This window comes from Culex quinquefasciatus, chromosome 2 (genome assembly GCF_015732765.1).
Source record: "Culex quinquefasciatus strain JHB chromosome 2, VPISU_Cqui_1.0_pri_paternal, whole genome shotgun sequence".
Taxonomy (NCBI): Eukaryota; Metazoa; Arthropoda; class Insecta; order Diptera; family Culicidae; genus Culex; species Culex quinquefasciatus.
In genome coordinates this window covers 109,328,290-109,351,192 of record NC_051862.1, presented here as the reverse complement: position 1 = coordinate 109,351,192, position 22,903 = coordinate 109,328,290, and the positions used below count along the sequence as shown (strand labels likewise).

General features: G+C 46.1%; 2 protein-coding genes across 2 annotated transcripts; both read right to left on the bottom strand.

Annotated features, from left to right (window-relative positions):
* Positions 1 to 14,539: 14,539 nt before the first annotated feature.
* On the bottom strand, positions 14,540 to 15,558 carry LOC119767427. The gene is made up of 2 exons (XM_038256013.1): positions 15,201 to 15,558; positions 14,540 to 15,147 (listed from the first exon to the last, which is right to left on the bottom strand). Exons 1-2 carry the CDS (start codon positions 15,326 to 15,328, stop codon positions 14,682 to 14,684), a joined length of 594 nt encoding a protein of 197 aa, XP_038111941.1. The 5' UTR covers positions 15,329 to 15,558; the 3' UTR covers positions 14,540 to 14,681.
* Positions 15,559 to 15,751: 193 nt separating this feature from the next.
* LOC119766225 lies at positions 15,752 to 21,136 on the bottom strand. The gene has a single exon (XM_038250664.1). The coding sequence runs from the start codon at positions 21,134 to 21,136 to the stop codon at positions 15,752 to 15,754; it is 5,385 nt and encodes a 1,794-aa protein (XP_038106592.1).
* Positions 21,137 to 22,903: the final 1,767 nt, after the last annotated feature.

Genomic DNA, 22,903 nt, shown 5'->3' with positions numbered 1-22,903 from the left:
CAATGCAGGTAAATTTTTCCCAGCAATAGACTGCGGAAGTGAAAAATTCGGATACAAAACAACATACACATACACATACACATACACAATGTAACAAAACACAATGTAACAAAACACAATGTAACAAAACACAATGTAACAAAGCAAACACACAACAACAAAAATTCATAAATATATCAAAAAAATTGTAAATGGCTACTGGAGAATGGCAAAGAATAATTTTACTTCATAAAACTATTCTTTTAAAGGGGGAACGTGTAATAGTCTGAACACCACTGCATTCCCAACATACCCATTCACACTTAATTTCCATTTTTATTACCATGCCCGGACCTCGCACAACAAGACCAGGTTTTGTCTTTCAAAACACAAACCCTGCCTGGCTGTAGAGCCCACACACAGTTAGAACCACTTGGCGCAAGCATAATTGCTGATGCTTGCGTATAGCCTTTTTCGAACCATAATTCGGTTCATCGACAATTGGCCGGGACGCTGACTCCTGCTGAGCCAGCGCAAAGGTTCAACCCAGTACAAGCCAACTCCAGAAGTCTATACTGTAGCACGTAAGTGTCACCACTCAAATTACATGTGATGCAACAAATTTGACTAGTATAAATACCCGAGTTCAAATAAACAAAAACCAGTCTTTTCGGCTGGAACATCAAGGCGACTTGTCTACTTTATTTCGAGCTCCGAGCTGGTTACTGCTCCTCGCAGTCTACCACACCTTGGATAGCTCTTAATGCAAAGAAAGTCCCTGCAGGTTTCCCCGCGGTTCTTACGCCTCGTAGTGCCGAACATTTGAGTTATTACAGGGGAATAGTTCACTATTTGAGAGACGGTGAGGAATTAAAAAAACGATTTACCAAATAGTGGCTACACTATTTGGTAAAATGTTGATTGAATTTTTAACAAATGATTTTCAAACGGTTTTTTTCTATGCGGGATTCCCTCTCTTCACTACACTGAAAATACGCCACACGTTTTATTCAAGTGCCCAAACACTTGAATGATTGAATAAAGCCACATCATAGATTTAATTGGTTTGTGTTTCAACATCATTCCAAACCATTATCAAATGCAAGTGTTTTGGCGATTGAATTTTTGGTATTTTTTGACATGTTATTGTCATTCGGGTGGCTCAAGCTTTTCAAGTGTTTTGCTCATGAATTTGTCCCACTACCTTTAACTATTCAAAGTGATGAGCAAAACACTTGAAAATGATCTTAAGATCTACTCAAAACAGGCACTATTCAAAGTCAACGTGATTATCCACATGAATTTAATGTGTTTTACTGATTGATTTTTGCGCGACTTTCATCGACGGCTAGAAGCGAAGCAAGAACGAATAGCACAAAAACTCTCCCGTCTTCAACTGGCCGACCGGCGCGGTAGCGTGCACGACTAGCAAGCGAGAACCTGTAAATCGCTTGTACGTACTTTTATTTTTTAACGCCATTTAAAATTCAAGTGTTTGGCTATTGACATTATTTCATGGCCAATCACCGAAATTTCAAGTGTTTTGCGATTGATATTTGAGTGCTCTGTACAGCAGGGCCAGATCATGTGTATAACACTTCGTTGAGCTGTGTAAGTTTTGCTCAGTGTAGTCGCAATATCGAAAACACGTGTTCCCAGTCAAATCAATCCGAATTCTGAAACGGAATCTATTTAGAATCGTATACAAATTCCGTTTCAAGCATAATCACTGTTTTAAGAAAACGTTCGCATAGCCACATAAAACCACTGCTCAAAGTACACAGCACCGACGACAGATTGTAAAAAGTATCTGTAATGCTACAATTTTGGCAATAAAGAAGCTGCTGTTTTGGTTGTTTTTATTTGCACCGCCCCGCCCCGCCCTGCCTCATGTAGCTCGTCCACCTCGCCCGTTCCACCTAGAGAATCGTCTTCATCGCCACAAACCCCAATTGAAGCAGCCCGCTGAATATTTGCCGTCATTGCCGCCGCCGCCGCATGTGTGAGTAAAGTGTAGTTAAGTGTGGTTAGTAGTGTCCGATTTTGACCATACCACTACACCTACCCCCGGTTTGGCGTATTCGAATAACAGCGCCATCTCTTGACGAGCATTTAAAATGGATGAAGCTGTGCGTAGCCTGCAGGACGGCTTAGGCGCTTATCGAGCAGAGTTGCCAAAGATCGTAGAACTTACATCCGAGTTAAAAACCAGCCAACAATTTCTTGCGGATAAATTTGATGAGATGCAGCGTTGCGTGCTGATTCTTTCAACCGAGCTACGTGATATTCGGGAAGAAAACGAGCATTTGAAGCAGTCCCTCAAGGCACTCAATCAAGGTACGCAAAATGTGGCTCAAGCGGTGAATCGACAGGAAGCAACCTTCGAAGACCAGAAACGAGCGGAACTGTCCTCCAAAGCTGTCGTGCTAGGAATTCCGCGCGAGTCAAACGAGGACGTTCTAGACGTGATCACCAAATAATAATAATAATAATAATAATAATGTTTATTAAATTCATTCAAGTTAACAGTAATGTCTGACTTCCCTAATGAATATAATTCTTTTAAAGGGATGTAAAGACGTAATTAAAAACTAAAAGCTACTTATAAACTGGTAACACTTTTTTTTGAAATGCTTACTAACGTAGCAAATAATTGTTTATGCAACTACGAATTAGAATGATCATTTTTCTTTTGAATTCAGCTAATGTCTCTGTTCTTTTTAAATCTTCTGGTAAATTGTTGAAAACAAACGGGCCATTAATTATAAATCTTCTTCTATCAATTTCTGTTCTAAAACCTGATCGTCTAAGATGATGTGCTTGTCTTGTGAAATGCTGGTGAACCGCAGTAGCGAATCCCTTATTATGGTGCATATTCCTATTGTTGAGACACTTGTACATTAGGATTGCAATCCTTTTTGCTAGCTTCCTAAGGACACCGCACAGAGGGGAACATTTTGAGGTTATCATACTTACATGCACATCCCAACACAGCCGATTATCAATGAGCACACCTAGATATTTAAAGCTACTGACTTCCGCTACCAGTTGATTCCTTACGATGAGTTCTGGGTAGGGCTGGATATTTCTACTGGATAGACGGAAGATCATCATCTTAGTTTTACCGATGTTGAGAGCCAGTAGATTGTTCTGCAGGTAGTCGAGCACCAGTTCCAGGTCCTCCTGCATGCTTGCTACTACCTGGGCAGGTGAAGAGCCAGCGTACGTAATCGCTGTATCATCAGCAAACAGTCGTGGTTTTCCTCTCAAAGGCAGCTTGGGTAAGTCGTTCACGTACAGCAAAAACAGCAACGGACCAAGAACACTGCCTTGTGGAACCCCACAGATGACAGCGCTGTCGTACACAGAAAAAAAAGTGTAAAATTACACGACACTGAATTGATGTTTCTCATTTAAATAACCTTAGTTTAAAATTGACATTCATCGTAAAGTGTTAAATCACACCTAAAGAGGGTTCATGTAAACTGAAATTAAACGTAAAGCGTGTTTCTCATGTAAACGATTTTGAATTTGTTGCCTTTTGCCAAAATTTGAATTATGAAAAGCATGTAAATTATAATTCGTCGTAAATGTTGCCCCATGTAAAAGTGAAAGAAACACAAATTTCAATTGAAACCTTAGCTGTTGTTATTGACAGTTCATTATTATTTACGGTTGGTGGGGAACGGTGCTGGAGTGTTTTGAAGAGAAATGGCCATTTTGGCTAGAAAAATAAGGGTTGTTAGTGATAATTTTGTATACGAATAAGTAAAAAAGAACACTCAATTATGATTGTTAATGGATTTGTTTTGAATAAATGAATAAGATGCCAAGAATTGCAACCAAAGCACTTTTTTTTGTCGAAGTTGGACATTCATTTAGATGTTTTGCTGTAAACAAAACTTGAATGGCCTTCCGGAGGTTGTCAACAACGGTATCAATGCAAATGCAAGAGTTGTTTTTATCGTGCCGGTCCGAGCTCATAAAAATCAAAACATTCTTGCTGGAAACGGATTCTTCTGAAGCAATCTAATGTTTATGGGCGGAATTCCAATGGAATGGAATGAAACATCAATGCTTCCGGCTGAATCGCAGCGGGATGAACGAGTAAGTAAATTTTAGATCTGATTAACACTTACAAAATAATTTAAGTTTCTGCAGGCTGCTGACACTGTCCCTGAGAGCAGGTGCCGTCTCAGTTTCCTTGACTACCAGCTGCTTCTTGGTGCGGTGGTCGCGAACTCCGTCAGCATCCTTTTCCGGATTTCTTCGTCGGCGGAGGCACGAACGGTACGGGCAAGTTTGTCCGAGGCAACGGCGCCACCCTCAGCTTTAGCCATCGAAACATCCGGACCGGGTGGCTGATATTTTTGCACGATCGTGACGGATGGAGTTGCTTCGGGTAATTTTGCCTCGGTTCACATCCGTATCAGGTTCTGGTCTCATTCCTACCGGTAAGAATATTTTGCGGTATTATGGTCATCCTGGCACTAGTGGTCAAATTTGGTGATAAATACTCACGAATTAGAATTTTCATATTTATTTCCAAATTTACAGGAATCACTCTCAGTTGCTTGTCACTGACTTGAATATGACAGAACACAAAACGTACACAACGGACAGAACACAAAAACAGAACGTTCAAAATGTCGGAGTACAATGCACGGTAATTTTTAAATGCTGAAAATTTAATCCACGCAACTCCGACAAGTTAAATAACCCAATTTGGTAAGTCAACGATGATATTCTATAATGAGTATTATTTTTTAAGGAAACTATTGAAAAGTTGCACAACATCAAGCAGAGTGTTGCAGAATTGTACAATGCTAATGCAAATTTCTACACTAAGCAGTAAATTTTTTCACCCTGTTTTTTGAGAAGTATTTTTGGTCAGACTATCGTAGCATTGATGAGAGTTAGGTACTTTAAATTGGTCCTAAAAATATGCTTAAATTTGAGATACTATTGTTCACAGCGATAAAACTTATTTTTCTAAGTATAATGTCCCTTTGTACGACCGCAAAGGATTTAAAATTGATTTTAACCCAATTTAAAAAAAAATAACTACGCGGCCCTTCTTGACAGAAAAGTTCCTACTTGACAGCTCATTCCAAGGAGACCATAGTCCATAGTTTATGTCGCCCCCCTTCAAAATTGGCCTAAATAATCAGGGGGCAAAAGAAATAAAAAAAAACTTCAAAATTTTAATGAAAATTTAAGTTTAATCAACTGAAAACCAGTTCAAATGCATTTTCTTGCGTTTATAATCATATTTAGCATGTTTGAACTACTTTTAAAACAAAAAGATTCTTTCACGTAAAAACATTCGTCGATGCCTCGATATTTTGAAAACTAATGATTGTAAAGCAACTGACCGCGAGTAAAATGTATTTTTTTGCAATTCCGTCGTGAAACTACTTACTTTTCCTGTCATTCTTGGATGACGAAATAGCCTACTTTTCTTTACCAAAAATAACAGAATTGAATAGCAACACCTTTCAAAATAAATGCTGAAAAGTTCTACTTTTCAGCACTGAAATGAGTGCTGAAGAGTTAAACTTTTCAGCACTTGTTTAAAAAAGAAACACTTTTCATTTTTTTTTTATTTTAACAATTTATTGACAAAATACATGAAAATCTGTCTTAAAATTCCACTCCATGGGTGTTTTTCGGATTTGCAAAAAATGTTGTATGGAACTCGTTGCAAAAAGATGATTTTTTCAGCACTCTTTGTGAACCTCGTTGGATAAATGTACAACTCGTTTTAAAAAACCCTTTTTTTGCAACTTGTTGCATAAACTACTATTAAAACACTTTTTTGATCCAAACCTAGGCTTGTAATTTCAATTTTTATATATTTTTTAAACTTTTTTGAAAACCATTTCTGATCATTTTTTTTTATTTTAATGCAAAACAATGACAAGACAACATTTTACGATGGATTAACTATGGTCCTCTTGCAAAAGAACTGTCAAGTAGAATGCTTTCTTTCAAGAAGTGCTGCGAAGTTAATTTTTAAAAATAGAATTAAAAATTATTTTAAACCCCTTGCGGTCTTACATCCGGTCACTGTATCCAGGAAAATTAGCTTAATCGTTGTATAAAGCTGAAAATGGAAGTTGCTATTATCACGGGCAATCAATCAATCGCGGGGTCAATAATTGGGTACTAAAGCCCTATGTCAATTTTTATGTACAACGGTAAAAAAACACGATTAAAAACCATTTCTGATCACTATTTTTCATTTTAATGCAAATTTTTTTTTTGACAAGACAACATTTTTTCGATGGATCAACTATGGTCTCCTTGGAACGAGTTGTCAAGTAGGAGCTTTTCTGTCAAGAAGGACCGCGAGGTAAATTTTTCAAAATTCATTTAAAAATCCATTTTAAACTCTTTGTGGTCGTACAAAGGGTCATTGTACTCAGAAAAATAAGCTTTATCGCTGTAAACAATAATATCAGCAATCTATGCTTCATTTTAGGACCCAATTAGAGTTCACGCGCGTTGATATGACCGTAGGAGAACCACAGAGTAATACAGAGTCAATACTGCGGCCGCATGGCAGCCGCAGAACAAATTGTTGACTGTTGTCAAAGGTTGCCTTGAGTTTTCAGCTGAAATTTTGGAAAATATTCAAAACACGCCAAATTGACAGCAAAATCAACACTGAAATTCAGTTCATCTTGCTGATTTTTATACCGCGGTAGTCCGGCGGTTTTAAAGTCCTGTCAGTTGAAGCAAAGGAAAAACGTGATATTTACCCAAAATTGAGTAGATGCGAAAAAACACCAACTCCGACAGAATCCAGAAAGCCAGTCTACTATTTGAACAGGTCATTGGTTTATAAATGTCAAAACTGATATTAAAAACAAACGTCAAATTGTACAGCCAGGAAAAAAATCTTAACATGCAGTAAATAAGTAGCTTAGTGTGTCGGTTTTTTGACTAGAAATCAAACTTTTCCAATGTTATCAGGTACGTAGCCGGTATGAGAAGTTGAAACTTCCTGAATATTACAGTTTTATTTATGTTGTTTTCATTTCTAGGTGAAACGGTAAACCTAACTCTGAAACCGTAACCACTCCCTGTTCGCCACGGTCAGCAAAAAGTGCATGAACTGCGTTTTTTAAAGAGGATTTAAGGTCAGATTAACCTGAACGCTAATTCGAATCGAGGCTGTCCTGCACCAGCACAAGATCTCCTGGCCGGAGGAATCGACCATCCACATCACCAGCAGCCCCACGATCTATTTGCAGGGTTGCCACGATTTGAGCTCGCGAATCGCCAACCAGTACGACGCCGACCCGCGGACGCTGTTCCCCCAGCCGGCAAGCATCTTCATTCGGGGCTCGTTTAAGTCGGCCGAACCGGAGCAACGCGAATCCTTTTTCTTCTGACCTCGTCGAGCGGTTCCGTCTGCCAGGGGACGCTAATATGAACGAAGATGTCTCGAGTGCAAGGACTTCCGCGACTCGACCGTCTACTGCGGGGATGACAAGCGAGCGGACGCCAACGACTAGGTCGTGTACGCGTCGACCGAGGCAGCAGCAGCAGAAGCATCTTCTTCAACCTCCATCATCTTTAGCGCTGTCGTCATCGTCAGCTTCGAGCAGCTACAACGGTGTGGGACCACCGCCGGTTCCGGCCAAGCCAGACCACTTGGAGGGACGAAGGGTTGCCGAAATATTGAAGGACCTCGGTAGAGTGATGAAGTACGTCTCCAGTCATGTGATGACGTTTCTGTATGCCTGTTTTTACGTGTGAGTATCTAGTTTTCTAGTTTTCATTTTTCCTAATCCAAATCTCTGTGATAAGCTTATATTCCCGTTTAGTGGTTTAGAAACCAACAAAATAATACCAAAACTGTTTATTTCTGAAAAACTGAATTGAATTCCTTATTTTGATCGTGATTTGCGGATTGCATTGTGATAAAATTGTTGATAAGATATTAAGAACACACACTTAGATGAAAATTAATATTCTAAAGCTTAAAATCTCCGATAATACAAAAAATAAACCAAGCTCCACCGAATCTAGATTCCGATACAATATTTAAATGCTTGTTCTTCATACGACCAAATGTATTGTTTTCTAAACAATAATTCACAAAAGCGTTTGAAATTTGCATTGGATTTTGGATTCAGTGGAGCCAAAAAAATTTTTGCTTTGGGTAAATTTACGTTATTTTCATCGGAAATTTACACGATTTCGATAAATTTTCTCAAGGCACATTTACATCGGATGAAATGTATATTTACAATGAATGTATTGTAAATTCGCATCATTAATGACGTGCACTTTTGGTACATCATAAATGATGTAAATTTACCGAATTTTTTTTTCTGTGTAGCTACATGTTCCGGCTACAACCACCTGCTGAAAACGATCAGACAGGTAACTCTTCAAGAACTGGTTTGGGAGCCCTCGTATTCCGCAAGCGTCCAACTTCTTGAGCAGCATCGTGTGGTTAATTGTGTCAAATGCTTTAGACAAGTCGAGGAAAACGGTACCAACCGAGGTACCAACACTTTTTTTTATCGTCCAACATCTTGGAAATTTCGTCGACCATCTCCAAAACAGCTACTTCCGTTGATGAACCTTCTCTGAAGCCAAATTGGTGTTGATAGAGTTGTTTTGTGCTGGTCAGAAAAGTGCTTAGCCGATTAAACAACAATTTCTCAAACACCTTATTGATCGCTGGGAGCACCGAGATCGGTCTGTAGTTGGTTGGGTCCTTGGGTTTCCGTTTTTGAAAACTGGATGTACAATAGCCTTTTTTAAACATTTTGGGTACGATGATTGAACCACACTTTCGTTAAAACAGTCTCGAATAAGGGTTGCAAGCAGCATACAATGTTTTTTAAGTGCTTTGATCGGGAATTGATCATAACCAGTGGCTTTAGAGGGGTCCAATGAACTAATTAGGTCAAGAACTTCTTGTGCAGATGTAGGGCGAAGAAAGAATGATCGTTGGGCGCGCTTAATGGTTCCAAATCTGTCAATGTCCCCGTCAGATAGTAGTTGGCCTGCTACACTGTTTCCCACAGACACAAAGTGTTCATTCAACACATTTGCAACAGTTTTAGGGTCGTTTTCATCTCTCTGGTTCACTTCAAGGGTAAGGTTGGCGGTTGTTTTGGACTTACCACCAAGAAGCTTGTTGATCCTGCTCCACAAAAGCTTTGCGTTCCCAGTGTTGAACAGTTTAGAATGATACTGAATTTTTCTTTTGGTTTTGACGGCTGCAAGTTTTTTGTTGGCGTGGGCGAGTAGTTCAGCAAGTCTAGCATCCTGTTGGTCCTTTTCTTCCTTTTGAGGATATTGTCTCTTATTTTCCCGAGCTTCCAGATGTCGAAGTTGTACCATGGGCAGCTATCTGTCTTCACCATAACTTCAACAGATGTGGATCTGGAATTCTTCTCAGTAAGTTTAGCATAATGGCGGGTTACGGACTCCAAACGTTCATTCACTGGAAGTATGCTGAGGTTTTGGCTTTCCAAAAACGTATGAAACTGGGCGTCAACTGCTTGATAGTTAACCCAAGTTTTAGTTAACGTTTTACGTTTCCGTGCAGTTTTAAGGTTGTACGCTGTCAGAACGTAGTTGTGATCGCTGAGTTCGCATTCCATTGTAAAGTTTGTGACTCGTGCTGCATCCGCAACGCTGCATATCACGTGGTCAAGGGTGTTTCCACTGCTTGGTCGGGTGGTGAGCGTGTTGGTTACAACCATGTTGTAGGAATTCAATAGTTGGAAATATTTTTGCACATCACTGCCTTCGGGGTTGTTGATTGGTACATTTAAGTCGCCCAATATGAAGCAAGGGCTAGATGCTTCGACGCTCGCAAGAACTTCTTCCAGTGATGTAATCAAACGTAGCAGTCTCATTGAGAGAGGTGACAATTCATCCCGAATCATCACATTCGCGGGTTTCCCTTTGGGACCACTAAAACCTTTGATCATCGAGGTGTCCATCGTACCAAAGCCTTTCTTGCGCTGCATAAAACGTTCCTTAGCCCAAATGCTTCTAAACGAGACCTTTATCGGCGAGTTCTCAGACTGACGGCCCACAATCCGCTTACTGGCTACGATTTCGTTCTTTACTTCAGGACAGTCTAAAGAATCGCATAGCTTATGAACGATGACTGAAGTATCTTCTTGGGGGCTTCTTGGTATTCCAAGTACTATTGAATTAGTCGCTAGTTGAGCTCGGAGATGGCTATCGAAGGCTACCTCAGCGCGACAAACAGCTTCTGTGATGGATTGGTTGTTTTGCGACAGGCTTTTGATCGACATTTTTAGGCGATCGTTTTCCGTGCGCAGCTGCTTTACTTCGTCTTTCAGTATCATCATTGCGTTGATCATATCATCAAATTTCCCGGAAAGAAATTGCTGGCTTGCTATCAATTCCTTACAACAGCTCATCGATTATTGCTGCATCGTTGCAATGTGTTTTGGCAACTCTGCCAATTTCAAATCCATGGTTAGAGTGCTCCCCAAGAGATGGCGCTAGTAGTCACAATGACAAACGTGGAGGTATGGCATGCGCATGCGAAACACTAGGTTGTCATGGAGTAGCTGGCACTATCATGTCCTGTTCTCGCGGTTCCGTGTCCGAACCGGTTGTTGCGTTTGAAACGGAATTTGTATACGATTCTAATTAGATTCCGTTTCAGAAGAGTCTGCGATCAGCAGACCAGCGAGTCAGACGTGCGTCCCTCATACACCAATTAAGTGATAAAAAGTGCAAAAAAGCCTCACGACAAGAAAAAGAGGCGGTCCTCACCAGCAGGATCGGCAGATTTGAAGAAGCTAAAGAATGCCGAAGCGCTACCTGCAAAGCCAGGCAGTTTGAGCAAGGACGCTCAACATTCATGAGCATGAGCATGAGCATGAGAGACCACCCATGGTTGTCCTTCTCCGTTGCTGAACAGGACCGTAATATCCTATCAATACAACTGACCATACGCTTAAACGATCTAATGGTGTTTCCCTTATCAACAGCATGTATGAATGCGTTGAAAAGATAAAACATCAAGATCATTAAAACTAGATCTGAAGCAAATAGGTAACAGTCGTTGGCCACCAATGGCGCCCGCCATGTCAGTTTGTAGATCTCGGGGGGATTGGGACGGGAATGTTAGTTAGCACAGGTTGCTACAAAGGGTGGGTTCTATACGATATCCACACCCCCACGTGTGCCGGAAAACTACTTCTACTTGGGATTTTGTTAGTCGGAAAGGGTAATGGCCAGGATTCATCATAAAGGATGATGATGCGACCCAATAATCAATAAATTTTGTTTAATGATGTGATGTATTATGCATTCTCAAGGCAAACAGTCGGAGGATGCGGATGAGATTATTCCCGGTTATTTGGTGTTGAGTTTAGCATAAATGATTCAATCTTAGACAGCCGGCTGTGGAAAGATAAAACCAAATAAAATGCGAAAACGCGAAACCGCTCGGACCGAAATACACACACAATCAGGGGAGAAACAAAGACGGAAACGGCAACGAAAATCCGGCTTGTTGACCGCGACGCGAACCGTTCAAATTCTCCAAAGCAACTGTCAAACATCCCGAAATCACCCGGGTCGAAATACACACACAATCGGGGGGGAAACAAAGACGGAAACGGCAACGAAAATCCGGCTTATTGACCGCGACGCGAACCGTTCAAATTCTCCAAAGCAACTGTCAAACATCCCGAAATCACCCGGGTCGAAATACACACACAATCGGGGGGGAAACAAAGACGGAAACGGCAACGAAAATCCGGCTTGTTTACCGCGACGCGAACCGTTCAAATTCTCCAAAGCAACTGTCAAACATCCCGAAATCACCCGGGTCGAAATACACACACAATCGGGGGGGAAACAAAGACGGAAACGGCAACGAAAATCCGGCTTATTGACCGCGACGCGAACCGTTCAAATTCTCCAAAGCAACTGTCAAACATCCCGAAATCACCCGGGTCGAAATACACACACAATCGGGGGGGAAACAAAGACGGAAACGGCAACGAAAATCCGGCTTGCTGACCGCGACTCGAACCGTTCAAATTCTCCAAAGCAACTGTCAAACATCCCGAAATCACCCGGGTCGAAATACACACACAATCGGGGGGGAAACAAAGACGGAAACGGCAACGAAAATCCGGCTTGTTGACCGCGACGCGAACCGTTCAAATTCTCCAAAGCAACTGTCAAACATCCCGAAATCACCCGGGTCGAAATACACACACAATCGGGGGGGAAACAAAGACGGAAACGGCAACGAAAATCCGGCTTGTTGACCGCGACGCGAACCGTTCAAATTCTCCAAAGCAACTCTGAAGTGTTTCATCAAAATTTTTTTATAAACTTTGACGAGGTAATAATTTTGCGCTAAAATTACTTGAAACTGAAAAATGTTAAAGCTGATTTTATTTTTTTTTTTTATTTACCCACAAAGTTTTTTTTTAATCGCTGAAATATCTCTAAGTCGGGATAACCAAATACTTTGAAAAACGAGTCAATCGACAGATTATTGAATTTTGGTGAATTTCAATCCAGTTTCAATCTTGTTATTTTTCAGAAGCTTTGAGCAAGGACGCTCAACATTCGTCTGGAAACCAGTTTGCTACTCTTCCTGTGGACGTGAGCGAGAAGGAAGAATTTGAACGACGGGAAAAGTTGCCACCCATTTTTGTGAAAAAATCGTCATCGGATTCGGTGCGAAAGTGGCTGACCGGGTTTATCAAATCTGGTGCTTTACGAGCTTCCATTCGCTTGTGTGCTGATGGACACAGCAAAAAATCCGATGGTAAAATCGCATGCAAAAGCATGCACATCACCTTCGTAAAAAAAGACACTTAATATTACACGTTGCATGTATAATTTTTGTAAACACAAAAAAAAGTTGCAACCAACGGGATTCAAACCCAGCACCAACAGTAAGACTGGCGCCTTAGCCCGCTCGGCCATCAGACCGATGAAGAATGGAAAGGATAAACGCATATATGAGCTTGACATTTCGGTCAAGTAGGTTTCCCATACTGATGGGCCACATATTCAAGGGTGTAATATTACATAGAATTCCATAAAATAATGCAACATTTATTTTACACCCAGGCCTTTTACACGCAGCTGGATTACTACTTTTTTTGCTGTGGACCACGGGGTTGGGCACAAGGTTGATCCGTAGCGCATTGGATTTACTTCCGTAAATATCGTAAATATAGGTTAATATTATTCACCCGCACTATATTCAGCACAACATTTTGTTCAGTGTGGATAATGACAGTTAAGAACTGTCACTTGTTTGTTTCCTTCGTTTACAAACTGCACAGCTAAAAAAGTAGTAATCCAGCTGCGTGTAAAAGGCCTGGGTGTAAAATAAATATTGCATTATTTTATGTAATTTTAAGTAATTTTACATCCTGAAATATGTAGCCCATCAGTATGGGAAACCTAATTACCCGAAATGTCAAGCTCATATATGCGTTTATCCCTGCAGCTGTTCATTGGTCTGATGGCCGAGTGGGCTAAGGCGGCAGTCCTTAATGTTGGTACTGGGTTTGAATCCCGTCGGTTGCAACTTTTTTTTGTGTTTGCAAAAATTGTACATGCAGTGTGTAATATTAAGTGTTTATTTTGACGAAGGTGATGTGCATGCTTTTGCATGCGATTTTACCATCGGATTTTTTGCTGTGTGTCACCGCTCCAATATTTTTCGAGCATGAGGTATTTTTTTTCACTTGCGGAACCGATCCTCGCAACAGCCTTCCCCGCAATCCACCAGCAATCTGTGCAAGAAGCCCAGTGCGGATCTGCGCTCCGACCCAGAAATTGCTGACAAGACCATCGACTGCCTCGGACTTGGGGTGAGTAATCCTCCGACCTTTTGCTTCATTTCTTATCGTTCCGCCTTCGCAGATTTCACCGGAGGTCGATTCGACGGTGCAGATTTACGCCGGCTGTGCCGAACGCGTCGACGCGCAACACGCCTTCCGGACGCGAGACTTGCACTGCAACAGTTACGTCGAGAACGGGCTGGAGGACAAGGAAGACGAAGGCGGATGGCGGGGCGGCGTTGGTCGAGTTGTTTCCGGGCTTCGGCGGGAGCGTGGCGGATGAGGTGCAAACGGTTCGGATTGTTTAGGGGTTGAGATCAATAGCTGGGACATCGTGACGAAGATTTCCGGGGATTGTGTGGGCGGTGTTAAAGAGTTGACTGAATTTCGGGCGGAATTTTCGCCGACAGCCGTGCCGGTGAAGCTGGAGGACGTGACGGATTCGTCGGATTCGTACAGCATTGGCAGCGAGAATGGGGAAGGGGGTGAGGGTTTTGAGTCGGACAGTTCGACGGCGGATAACGGGGAGAAGCGTGGGGAAAAGCGGAAGGTCACGGCACGGTCGCTGCCGTGGATTGGAAGTGACCACGAGGTTACGAAGGTTACAAGTCTAAATGTTTGAACGGAGCGGAGGATGGAGTTCAAGCGAAGGTGAAGGCCAATAATGTGGATATTTACAAAATCCTCCAGCAGAAGGATCCCGCGCGCATCTTTAAGGTGCTTCTGCACATGGTCAGACAAATGAAAAATTCGGCAAATAACAACCGTACGCCATGATTATTGTTTTTTTTTCATCATATTTAACAATACAAAAAAATACAGCTGAAACCACAAATAAAAAGAAAATCCAAGGAACTTCAATGTTCATCTCTTATTGAACTCCAGGTGACCAAATGTGGTCAAATAATGCATGCTGTTCGCGCGTGTGGTCGGTTCGGGAGATTTCGGACGCTGATTTTGTCGTTCTTTCAGGTGCTGTTTCATCATGGCGTCGATCGACAGCAGGTTGACCCTGAACTTGAGTTGAAATTGGGGTGTGCTTGATCTGCTACCGTCTGCTGGTGTACATTTGAAATGCTGCTCTGCTGTGCTCGATCGGTTGATTTTCTGCTCGTTGCGGGGGTGGATGCTCTGAAGGGCTGCGGTTGTTGTTCGACGGCGTGCCGCCGACTTCGGTTGTCGGTTCGTCTGCTTGCTTGCTGCTGTTGATCTGCGATGATTTGCTGAACGCAAAGCCACCGTGCGTGGGTGGCGCCGTGCGTAATCTGCTGCTCTGCTACCTGATGCGATCGGTGACGCCGGCGTCGGCGTCGATGCGATGCGAGACTCCCTGATCAGATGAGAGGGTGCTTTTTAATCGGAAAAATTATATTCAAAAACGACTTGCCTGAACTGGGGGAGACCTCCGTGGCCTCCCCCGACGCCTCCTGGCGTCGCTGTTGACCCTCAGCGGTTACCGACACGATGGTTCTCCGGGTGTACGATGCTGCGATGACGGGGGTTGGCTCCATCGGGCTGCGATTGGGAACGAGCTGGCCAAGCTCGCTGCTGGTCGTCGCAGATGGGACCGGGAGGACGTCTCCTCCGCTGTTGTCATCGTGTGCGTGTGTGTACCTCGAAGAGTTCCAAACGTGGAACAGAAGTTAGCTGAGTTCAAACAGTGGGGGCAGTCTTTTCGACCGAAAAGGCGCTGTGCGCCGCTGTTATCCGTAACCGTAAACTGTGCTGGGCCTTTGCCAGCCAGATCGCAAGCAAACATCTTTATGCAAACCACCACCGAAACAAAACTGGTTACCTCAGAGCATTTCGGAAAGTTCCGATCTTTTTGACGGCCTCCGAGCGCAGAACGACCCGCAGGTCTGGGCGCAGACAGGGTGGCGACTCTGGAGGAAAAAGATTCGGTGAACTTTTTGAAATTCAAAACAACACATAACTTAACTGGTGTGCGGAGGCCTTTCGACCTCCGCCGTTGGAGGAGTCCTAGTTCTCCCCTTGCGCGGTAGAAAGGTTGTCACGGATCGGCAGAATGCAGATCTTAGAGATCGCACGCTGATAGCTACCGTCCTTTGTGCGCACCGTGACGACACGGATGTTGCCGTCAGCTCCCGGTGGATATCGGAAACTCGTCCGAGCTGCCACTTCAACGGCGGGAGGTTCTCGTCCTTTAGCAGCACCATGGTTCCGACTGCGACGTTGTCTTTCTGCTTTGTCCACTTCGTGCGATTGTGCAGGTCCGACAGGTAGAGGTTGGACCACTTCTTCCAGAGCTGCTGCGTGTACCGCTGGACGGTTTGCCAGGCCGACAGCCTGTTCTCGGGAATGTGGTCGAGGTTTGATTCTGGAATCGCAGTGAGTGGACGCTGGATCAGGAAGTGTCCTGGGGTCAGCGCTTCGAAGTCTGCGGGGTCATTGCTGAGCGGCGTGAGCGGTCGCGAGTTGAGGATCGCTTCGATCTGGACCAGCACAGTCTGGAACTCGTCGTACAGCAGGGTGTGCAGCCCGATCGTACGTTTGAACAGCAACTTGAAGCTCTTCACTGCGGACTCCCAGAGGCCGCCGAAGTTCGGCGAGCGAGCGGGAATGAACTTAAATTCGATGCTGTCGTTCGCTGTTTCGCGGATGATCTCCTCTTCGAACTGCTGATTTAGGAACAGCTTAGCGAGTTCGCTCAGCTCACGTCTTGCGCCGACGAAGTTCTTGGCGTTGTCGCACATGACCAGCTTCGGTTTGCCACGCCGGGCAGTGAACCGTTTGAGGGCCGCCAGAAATGCCTGCGTCGTTAGGTCTGCTGCTAGTTCTAGGTGAACGGCCTTGGTGACCAGGCAGACGAAGATGGCAACGAAGCACTTCACTGGGCGAGCTCGACGCTGCGGGTACGCGACATGAAAAGGTCCGCAGTAGTCAACTCCGACTCGTGCGAACGGTGTGCACGGAGTGACTCGTTCGGGCGGCAGATCCGCCATGAGCTGATCCAGAACCTTCGGCTTGACACGGAAGCAATCGACACACTTGTGGATCATCTCGCGAACGAGGTTGCGGATGTTGATCGGCCAGAACCGTTCACGCACAGCAGAGATCAACAATTGTTGTCCAGCGTGAAACATGGTCTCGTGATAGTGTGTGACGATAAGCTTCGTGAACGGATGACGATGGTCGAGGATGTACGGATGCTTCCGGTTGTCCGAGACTGCGGCGTGCTGCAACCGGCCGCCGACGCACAGGATTCCATCGACGATTCTTGGGTTCAGCGCAGCAATGCGGGAGTTGCTTGGAATCGCGCGATCTTTGGACAAAGCATCGTACTCTTCCGGGAAGCATTCTCGTTGAGCGAGGCGCACCAGCTTCTTCAAAGCGACCTCGAGCTCTTCAGCCGTCAACGGACCAACTCTGCGACAGTGCTTGTTCGCCGCACGGCTGTTGAAACAGACGCGGCAGATTACAGCGATCGTCCGTATTGTCACGGTGTACGACGAATTCGCTGTGAACAGTTTGCAGGGCTCGGTGTCACGTGCAATTGCAGCGACAGCGTTGTGTTCCTCCAGTTCTTCGTGATCGAAGTCTGCTGCGTTCGGCACTTGAGCGTGCGGCCAGTGCTGGTGGTCGAGACTCAGCCAATCAGGACCGTTGAACCAGAGCTTTGAGTACTGTAGCTGCATCGGTGTCATGCCGCGAGAAATGATGTCAGCTGGGTTCTCTATTCCGGGCACATGGTCCCAAGATCCGCTCTCTGTCAGGTGTTGAATCTCGGACACACGGTTGGCCACGAACTGGTTCCATCTGGACGGCAGTGACGCAAGCCAGCAGCGTACGATCATGGAATCCGTCCAGAAGAACGCTTTGCCTCGGAAGGTGATGGCGTTGGCCACCTTCTCGTACAGATGCGCCAGCAGCAGAGCGGACGCCAGCTCCAGGCGGGGAATCGACTGCTTACGCTTCTTCTTCTTCAGGTTCTCGAGCGGTGCGATGCGGGATTTGGAGGCCAGCAAGCGGACGGTGACGTCGCCGTTGGCCGAAACGGTTCGGATGTAGATGCACGCACCGTAAGCATTGACTGAAGCGTCGCAGAACCCGTGAAGCTGCACATTCTGGTCATCTGCACCTGTGCCAATCCAGCGGGGTATCGACAGGCTGTCTAGACCGGCTAGATTTCTGCGGTATTCTCGCCAGTACTCCTGCAGATCTTCTGGCAGAGCGGCGTCCCAGTCCAGTTCCATGCGCCACAGCTTCTGCACGAAGATTTTCGCTTGGACGACGACAGGACCGATCAACCCGTACGGGTCGAAGATCATGGCCATGTCTGAGGCCACGACACGCTTCGTGATCACGGCAACGTCGTTCCACTTTGGCGATCTGAAACGGAAACAGTCCGTACTGGGCTCCCAGACGAGCCCGAGCGTCTTGACGGTTGCGTCAGACGTGTCCAGTTCTAGCAGGGTCCGCTCGTCGCGAAGATGTTCCGGGACGTCGAGCAGGATGTCTCGGGAGTTTGAGTGCCACTTTCGCAACGAGAATCCGCCAGATTCCATCAGATCGACCATTTCGGCGATTAGCTCTTTTCCTTCTGCGACCGTGTGCGCACCTGCCAACATGTCGTCAACGTAGAAGTCACGTTTGAGGACCTTGGCAGCGGATGGGTGCGTGTTTTCTCCGATCTCACCGAGTTTTTGCAAGCACTTGGTTGCTAAATACGGCGCAGACGCCGTTCCGTACGTAACAGTGGTCAACTCGTAGATTCGGATGGGTTCGTCCACATTGTCTCTCCAAACAATCCTCTGCAGTCTCTGGTCGTCAGGCTGGACGCGAATCATACGGTACATCTTGGCGATGTCAGCGACGATGGCAACAGCGTGGAGTCGAAAGCGTAGCGCAATGTCCAGTAAATCGTCCTGCACAACTGGTCCCACCATGAGCGCATCGTTCAGAGCAACTCCGGTAGACGTGCGACACGAAGCATCAAACACCACGCGGAGCTTCGTAGTGGTGCTGTCCGGCCTCAAGACGCAGTGGTGTGGCAGGTAATACGCTAACTCTCCCCCGGCCGTGTCGCCGGCAACCTGTTTCATGTGTCCCATGGCTTCGTACTCGTGAATAAAATCACTGTACTGTTGTTTCAGGTCTGGATTCGCTGACAGCCGCTTCTCCAGTCCCAGAAAACGTTTGATGGCTGTTGATCTGGACTCACCGAGACGCTGGACAGCATACTTCTTCTTGGGCAGCGTCACAACAAATCTGCCAGTTTCGTCACGAACCGTCGTCTCCTCGAACAGCTGCTCGCACGTGGATTCTTCGATCGAGTGCGTGCTTTTGGTGCGGCACGTTTCCAGTTCCCAAAATCTGGTCAGCAGCTCGTCGATTGCCGCGACGGATACGAGAGACGTCGATTCTGGAACGCTGCCAGGAAGCCGACCGGAAATGATCCAACCGAACACCGTGTTGTGCAGCGTGGGACCGTCTGCAGCTGGTTTTACCCGTTCGTCCGTCAGCAAGTCCATGTAAAACTCGGCACCGATAATGACGTCCACTGGACCGGTTTTGTGGAACTCGGGATCAGCCAGGAACATCCAGTCGGGCAGCTGAATTGTAGACGGGTCGATGTACGACGTCGGCAACGAGATGTTGAGCTTGGGCAGGACGTGGAACTGCATCTCCGACTCGTACGCTGAAATCTGATCGGAACGCGGACCGACATCTGCACGCACGAGCTGCGTCGACACGCAACGCGACGTTCCGATCCCTTGGATCGGCAAATACGACGATTGTCGCTCGAATTTGGTCTCTCTGGTCATCAGACAGTGCTGTGAGCATGAGTCAAGAAGCGCACGCGCTAGCAGCGTGTTTCCGAAGCGGTCTTTAATGCGGATGAGCGCGGTTGACAGGATGATGTTGTGTGTGGGCGTGACGGGTAGTGCAACGTAGTTTTGGCTAGTGGTTTGTGGCTGTGTGGCTTGAGAGTCTGTAGTCTGTAGGTTAGTCGGATTAGCAGGTGCATTGTTGTCTGGAGTGTGTGTTGTCTGATTCGTGTTCTGTGGTCTGGGTTGTTGTCGCTGTACTGAGGTCGTCGCGGTCGGTCTCGACTGCTGTTGTGGAACGGAGGATCTCATCTGATCGTTGTGCAGCATCGAGTGATGTTTTTGGTGACAGTGGTGGCAAGTTCCTCCTTCGCACGTCCGCGGGTAATGTCCAGGCTTCAGGCAGTTTCTGCACAGCTTGTTCCTCGAAACAGCGTCGTTGCGCTCCGAGATCGTCATCTTCTGGAACTTGAAGCACCGGAACGGGGTGTGCCACGGGCCGCTGCAAAACTGACACTGGTTGCTGCTCCGCACAGCAGTGTGGCAGACCGCTGCCTTCGGAGGGCGCTGTTCCGACGGTTTCGCTTTCGCTCGTTTGATCGACTGAAGAACCGAACAGTGGCCGCGCAGGTACTCCAGTAGAGCCTTGTAGGTTGGGACTTCCTTGCTGTTGTGGTGAGTCTCCCAATTCCTAAGCGTGGCCGAGTCCAGCTTTGAGCACAGGACGTGCGCCATAACCGTACTCCAGTCGGCAGTCTTTTCGCCCATCTTGTCCAACATCTGCAGATTTTTCTCAAACTCACCGAGCAGGTGGCTGAGACCATCGTACGACTCCTTGGTCAGCGGTTCCAGATCCAGAATGACATCGAGGTGGGCTTTCACGATCAGCTTCTTGTTTCCGTACTCCTCCTCCAGCGCGGACCACGCGACGGAGTAGTTTTCTTCCGACAGATCGATGCCACTGATCTCCAGCAACGCAGGACCAGAAAGAGACGATTGGAGATAGGTGAACTTGTCCATCGATGTCAGCTTCGAGTTCCGGTGGATGAGACTTTTGAAGGTGTCACGGAAGGTCACCCACTCGCGCAGATTTCCGCTGAAGTTCGGCAGATGAATGTCAGGCAGCTTGACGCGCAACGGAAACGAGGTATCCGCATCACCAACACTTGGAACTGTCTGCGCGACATCCTTGACCGGCCGCTTCGCAATCAGCATCGCCTTGATCTTGCAGAATTTGTTGTCGAACTCCTGCACCACCTGTAGATTGGCCTCTTCACGATGTGACACGACCTCCTGCTTGACCTTCGGCTCCGCATCCGCGTACTTGGCCGCATCCTTTTCTTCCAGCAGAAATTCCAGCTTCGTCCGTAGGTCCGTGAACTCCTGGTACACGTCGTTCAGCATTCCGAGTCGAACTTCCAGCTGGCACTCGTGTTCTTCCGCCTTGTAGTGCTCGACGAACTGATTCAGCACCTCCAGTTTGTTCAGTAGGATCTCCTGCTTCTTCCGTAAAGTCTGCAGATCGCCCATCGTGACCACTGATCGCCAACTGAATAACATCCACTTTCACTTTCAGATTCACCGGAAACAGACAGATCGACTCGACGTTCCACGACGCGACCGCGCAAGACAGATTGCGAACTGTACGACCCAGTATTGACAGCAGCGACAGGGGAATCGACCAGGAAATTCCAGAGGACCAGACAGAACAACACAACACTCATGCAACCTGACCAGACTAATAAAAACTCTCGTGCAATTTTATTTTGTAAGCCAACTTTATTTTCGTCCGCAAAAGCCAAAACCACTCTACGAGCACAATACTTCCCAAAAATCCGTCCCGAAAGCTCCAGGCGCCAATCAATCACCGACTCGAACGATGACGTCAGCCAACCGGTTGAGATGGTGACGTCGCGACGCTCGCCAAAGCGCGCGCACACCGTGAGTCGCCGTGAGTTCCGCGATGGCGAAATCTTCTTCACTGCACTGCACTGATGTTCAGCTGCTTTTCAATGCACTATTGTGCCACTGTTCAGCTCCGCTTTTTGGGATTTTTGCCGATTTTTTTTTTGCACTTTTTAGCACTTTTTTCACGGATTTTCCGTGCACTTTTTGTCCGTAATCACGCACCAAAACTGTCCAGGCGCGCTTCTGCACCGTACACTTTGCGCTGCTCTTCACGAGCAGGCCAACACTTCGCGCACTGAACTGTCCGTTTCGCGAAGTGTCCCGAACCTGGCCAGACCGGATCCAAAGGATCCGGTTCGAAGGACCAAATGTTCGCGCGTGTGGTCGGTTCGGGAGATTTCGGACGCAGTAAAACACCGTTTTTAAACTACGCGAACTAAAACAATTTTATTGCGCGAACAGAAAACAACGTTTAAAAACGGTCGGGTGTAGTCAACGGTTTATTTAAGACTATAATCTAAAGGGGACAGTACATGAGAAGTGAGCCGGGGAGAGATCAAAAAGAGCGAGGATCACCTCTGCTCACTCTGCTCACTTCAGGGACAGACAGGGACAGAATAACATTTATTTGTGGATCACATTTAGGCTGGTAGAAATTGGAAATTGATCTCTCGCGCGATCACATGCATATAAAACAGTTAGATGCGTCTGCAGCGTAATCGTGTGCAGGAAGTAATCGCCGGCGACTTTTTTTTGGCTAGTGCAAAAGCGTCCCGGACGAGCTTGGCACTATCTCCGATGAACATCTGCACCAGCTGCGGGCCGGCCAGCTTCAGGAAGGTCGACTTTGTTTGCGCCACACAGGTACCAGCTGAAAGCGTGCAGCACTCCCTTCGGCGGATGAATTCCCAGGTTCTTGAACATGTCCTTGTGTGAAATCGGCAACACGACGGCCTCAATTAGTTCCTGAATTTGCATGTCCAACCCGCCAAAGTCCGAGTAGTGCTCGATGAACCGTTCGTCCAATTCCATCACCTTGACGCAAACGTCATACTCGGCCGGAAGTGTGTCCAGGATGAGGTACGACGTACGAGTCCTTGTTCACTCTCATCGCCCAGCTTGAGCTTCTCCGGAACAAACAGGCCAATCACGAGCAAGAAGTACGTCTGTCGTGTCGTAGTCTTGATGACGGGGCGCTTGCCCTTCCGCTGGTAGTCCAACACCACCACCGCACCACAGAGTCGTCTTCCGTCTCCTGCGGGCCCACGTCCATCAGCTCGATCGGTTTCTACTGATCTTGGTATCCCGTCCCGATTGCTTGCAATCCAAAAAAAACTGCCAAAGTGAAGGGATTTTTTTTTTGTTTGTAAACAATCAGCAGTGCGCGCG